The sequence below is a fragment of the Hordeum vulgare genome, chromosome 2H (genome assembly GCF_904849725.1).
Source record: "Hordeum vulgare subsp. vulgare chromosome 2H, MorexV3_pseudomolecules_assembly, whole genome shotgun sequence".
Classification (NCBI taxonomy): domain Eukaryota; kingdom Viridiplantae; phylum Streptophyta; class Magnoliopsida; order Poales; family Poaceae; genus Hordeum; species Hordeum vulgare.
Genome location: NC_058519.1, coordinates 256928702 through 256933301, shown reverse-complemented (window position 1 = coordinate 256933301; position 4600 = coordinate 256928702). Strand labels below are relative to the sequence as shown.

General features: G+C 48.8%; 1 protein-coding gene across 1 annotated transcript; it reads right to left on the bottom strand.

Moving 5' to 3' along the window:
* Positions 1-290: 290 nt before the first annotated feature.
* On the bottom strand, positions 291-1960 carry LOC123429986 (transcription factor MYB26-like). The gene is made up of 3 exons (XM_045113945.1): positions 1687-1960; positions 1473-1602; positions 291-1380 (listed from the first exon to the last, which is right to left on the bottom strand). Exons 1-3 carry the CDS (start codon positions 1814-1816, stop codon positions 492-494), a joined length of 1149 nt encoding a protein of 382 aa, XP_044969880.1. The 5' UTR covers positions 1817-1960; the 3' UTR covers positions 291-491.
* Between the last annotated feature and the right edge of the window lie 2640 nt (positions 1961-4600).

The following is a 4600-nucleotide window of genomic DNA, read 5'->3' as shown; positions in this document are numbered from 1 at the left end:
ATGCAAGGGTGCAGTGTTTGTTGGCGAAACTTGTATCCTTCTGCACAAATTGACAAACAACTTGTCTTGCACTAAAAAGAGTGAAACGTATGGGTTTCTGCATGCTCGCAAAGCTATGCATATTAACTGACTTGTTCCTTAACATTAGATTACCCACAATGCAAGAAAAGGGTTGCGGAAACATCTACTCCCTCCCGTTTCTAAACATGTCGAATGACAAAGGGTTGCGAATAGTTGAAGTAGACCTTAGTTAAACAACATGTCTACAGTGTATATGTTACTAGCTAGGTAGAAATTTAAACAGATTTGTTGACCGCAAATTCTCCACTCAACTTAGAATGCATTTCTTTCTGAAACGGACGGTCTGAAATTCTGGATCAAGAAGACAGGAAATGCACATCAAAAAAGAAATGAAGAACAAAGGCCTATGATTAATTAAAACATGGATCGAAATGATCTAATTAGCCGGTGAAGATAATGAGCTAGCTCAATTAGCAATCCCACTGGAGCTGCTCCATGTCGTTGCCAGCGGCGCCGCAAAATATCCCGCACGACTCCATCAGCTCTATATCGAACGCCGTCGTCGTACCGGCGGAGCCGTACACTTCCGAAGAGACGCCCATCATATCCAGTCCCTTGCTACCTGAGCTACCGCCGTTGATCAATGGCGGCGGCGGAGGTCCCGCTACTTCGTCCTGCCCCAACCCATGGTGTTGTTGCTGCTGATACGCCATTTCGACCCGAGCACCCATTCCTGGATCGGGAACGGTGGCCCACATTGCGGCCGTCTCGTCCATGAACACGGCCACGCCTCGGTTGAATACGTCGCCATTGGGCATGCCGGCCGCGTACTCCATGGAAGAGGACGAATGAGAAGAGCCATTCATGAAGTCCATGGATGGGTGGATGCCCGCAGCGTTATGATCCCTGAAGCTCATGAGTAAACCACTACCGTTGTTGTGGATGTACGGGTAGCCCTGCTGCATGACCACGGCAGCTTGGTGATCGCGGTCGTGCTGCCCCATCAACACTCCAGGGTTAGGGACGTCGTACAAACCCGGCGCCACCACTGGAGGCGCAACCATAGCAGCGTCGTAGACCGCCTTGGTAGGGGAGCTGATGGTGAACGGTGGCGTGGCGCAACCGTTCCTGTTTCCATTGGGAGAATGAAATTGGGTGCCTGCAGCAGGGTTGTTGCTAGGGTTGCTGCCGGAGCCGGTGCCGTCATGTACATGGAGGAGGTTCTTGGATGCCGGGAGGAGGTTATGGGTCTTGGGGTCGAGACCCTGCGCGATGAGCTTCTTCTTGATGCACGAGTTCCAGAAGTTCTTGACCTCGTTGTCCGTGCGGCCCGGTAGGTGCTTGGCGATCTGTGCCCACCTGCATGCCATGGATGCGATGGAACAAGTCGGATCAATCGTTTCATGCAGCAGCCTAGATTGAGGCAGACGCAGGCATGTATGTATGTATACCGGTTGCCCAAGATGCGGTGGACGTCGAGGATGGTGCGCTCCTCCTGCTCCGAGAAGGTGCCGCGCTTGAGGTCCGGACGGAGGTAGTTGATCCACCGGAGCCGGCAGCTCTTGCCGCAGCGCTGTAGCCCTGAACAACGAGGAGAAAGATCGATACGGTTCAGATCCACCATCTAGAATTTGAGATGGATGGACGGAGACTACTAGTACGTACCGGCGTTCTTGGGGACGGCGCTCCAGCAGCTGTGGCCATGCGCCGTGATGTAGCTGAGGAGCTTCTCGTCCTCTTCCGGGGACCATAGCCCCCGCTTCACCTTTTGCTTGCTGCAGCAGTGGTGCCCCATGGCCGCCGGCCGCCTGAGCCTGACCTAGCTAGCCGACTCGCCCCTCTGCTCGTCCTCTCTCAAGCACGCATACACACGCTCGCAGGCAGAAATTCAGGCAAAGGCTGTCTCGGTCAATTGAGCTTTATGCCGCTGTGTGTGGAGGAAGGGAACACCAAATAAAGTTTGTCCATTGTCTCATCCATCGGAAAAGGTTGGAGGAAGTTTCAATTCACCAGGTGACTGAGAGAGTAGTAACAGTGAACGTCCAGCAACCATCTCTCTCTCCCTGTCTCTGTTATTTACAAATCATGAGCCATCGTTGCTAAAACTTGTGACGCTAGGCTAGCTGCCTTACCGTGAGATCGATGCTTTACATGGAAGCGGCCGTCCGGGACTCTTGAAACACAAGAGAACAGAGGTCGATTTATCGAAACGCACGCATGCGCTCTGTCGGTGCGGCTAGCTTACTCATGGCTAGCAAACATCGACAGTGATACTCTCCGCCCAGTCATTGTTGCAGCCATATGTACCATTTAATTACTGAGTTTATCTGGTTCGGTTTCCTCTTTGTATACATACGTGTTAGTTAATATGTTACTCCCATCAATTTTGTCCAAGCTGTCCTTTTAGACGAAAGTAAACATCTAATTTTCGAAAGTTGGAAAGCTCTGATTGTATTAGCATACCACTGTACCTCCTATCGTCACGGTTTACTCGTGCAAGCGAACTTCTCTTTTCGTTTCTTCCAAATATACGAACATTTGAATTGGAAGCTTTGCAGATCAACATCAAGCAAGTGCTACCATGTGTAGAAATGTTTTCAGATATTTGGCGCAACATAAATTTTAAAAATGATAAAACGCATTCCAAATTTGAAATTCGACAAATTTATGTTTCATTAAAAAAATCAGAATCATTTTATACTAAGATGGGCAGTTGTGTATAGTTAACCAGAAAAGTTTCAAGGTCAAATGTTCTCTTGTTTGGAAAATAAATAAAAATACATATATATAATGATAGCACAACAACATTATGCTTGCCTTCCGAGTGGTGCGATCCGCGTTTCCGTGACGATAGCTTGGCCTTCCGCTGTCAGTTAAACATCTCAAGAATATTCACATTCAACACCTCATCGATAAGGTCGCTGGCAAACTCCCCCCTTGGCAGGGTAGACATGTTGCTAGCGTTGGGCGTGTGGTTCTTGTGAAAGCTGTCCTCACGGCCATTGCGATCTATCACCTCACACCTCTTGATATCCCCGTTGAGATTTCGAACGCATTCGACAGCCTTTGGCGTGCTTACCTCTCGGCCGGTACGGACAAAGTTTCAGGCGGAAAATGCAAGGTTAATTGGGACCTTGTAGTTTGCAAGCCTGAGCGTTTTGATGGTCAGGGCGTGCTCAATCTGAACAAATTCGCCAAGGCCCAAGGCCTATGATGGCTATGGCTCAAATGGGTGGACAAATGCAAGCCTTGGATCGGCATGGGATCGCCATGCACCGAAGATGACCACGATTTTTTTGCGGCTGCAACAACGGTTACAGTATGAAATGGGCGCACAACCAGATTCTGGAACTCGCCTTGGCTCAACGTCTTGTGCCTCGAGACTTAGCGCCTAGGATCTTTGCCATTGACATCTCCATTGGTTTGTCACTCGCGCATGTTCAGCAGTTTGCTAACCTTTGGGAGAGGATTTCCACGATCACCTTGTCCGAGGATATAGAAGATTCCATCAACAAGGATGGGGTACACTCTACCTCCTCTGCCTAGAACGCGCAGTTTGAGGGACTAACTTCGTTTGATCTCGGTCACGCGGTGTGGAAGGTTTGGGCCACCCAAGGTGCAAGTTCTTTGTGTGTCTAGTCCTTCAAAATAGGATTTGGACTTCGGATCGCCTCCTACGTTGCGGCCTGCCTAATTGTGACCCCTGCCCTGTGTGTAAGCAATGCGAAGAGTCGGCCGCACGCCTCCTTTTCCAATGCCGCTACACCACCCACGTTTTGAATCATATACTTACATGGCTCCGCATGCATCACATCTCCACGGTGGACTGGAAGATAATAGCTTCGGTGAGAGCATGGTGGAACGACAACCTTAAGATTTGCCTTGGATCTCCTAAGTCTCTTGACTCCCTAATCATGCTCATTTCATGGGAGATCTGGACGGACCATAATGCAAGGGTGTTTAGAAATACGGCCATCGCTTCCACGGTTCTAATCAATAAGATCAAAGCGGAGGTGCCTCTTTGGGCGGTGGCCGGTGCGACACACATGAGTATTGTAATGCCGCGAGAGTAGACCTTTTTTTCTTTGCCGCTAGGCAGCTTTGTTCGAAACACTTCCTTCTTAATCAATGAGATGGCAAATCTTTTGCCTTGTTTAAAAAACAAAATTTGACATTTGTATACTGGATGGTCTAGATAGAGGGTATAGTGTTATTGTAGTACAACAAATCTACACTGTTTGAAAATTTGATGCTAATATCTAAACAGAAATGGACAAAGAGGGATTTTAGTCCAATTGTTCTACCGCGAGATTGACCAATTGAGTTGTGTAATAATCCTCCCGTAGTGGTGGCTCACCAAATAGGTTCCAATCCTCCCCTAATTCAACATCGGTGGTAAAATTTGGGGGAGGCTCGGGGAGAGGGATGGAGGTAAGTGAGTTACAACTAAGTTCATAATCTCTCGTACTCCTTTCACACGGTTGTTGTGAAATACATAGGGTGCCACATGGTACTCTGCGCACATCATGGACTCACACGCTAGCTACTCTAGTTGTTTTGGGCCATAGTGATGCATTCG

Excerpts from the sequence above, each read along its gene's own strand:
- LOC123429986 (XM_045113945.1), bottom strand. The coding sequence starts at position 1,816 with ATGGGGCACCACTGCTGCAGCAAGCAAAAGGTGAAGCGGGGGCTATGG. Across the intron at positions 1,603-1,686 it reads CGCCGTCCCCAAGAACGCCG|GGCTACAGCGCTGCGGCAAG; the intron begins GTACGTACTAGT and ends CTCGTTGTTCAG. Across the intron at positions 1,381-1,472 it reads CACCGCATCTTGGGCAACCG|GTGGGCACAGATCGCCAAGC; the intron begins GTATACATACAT and ends CATGGCATGCAG.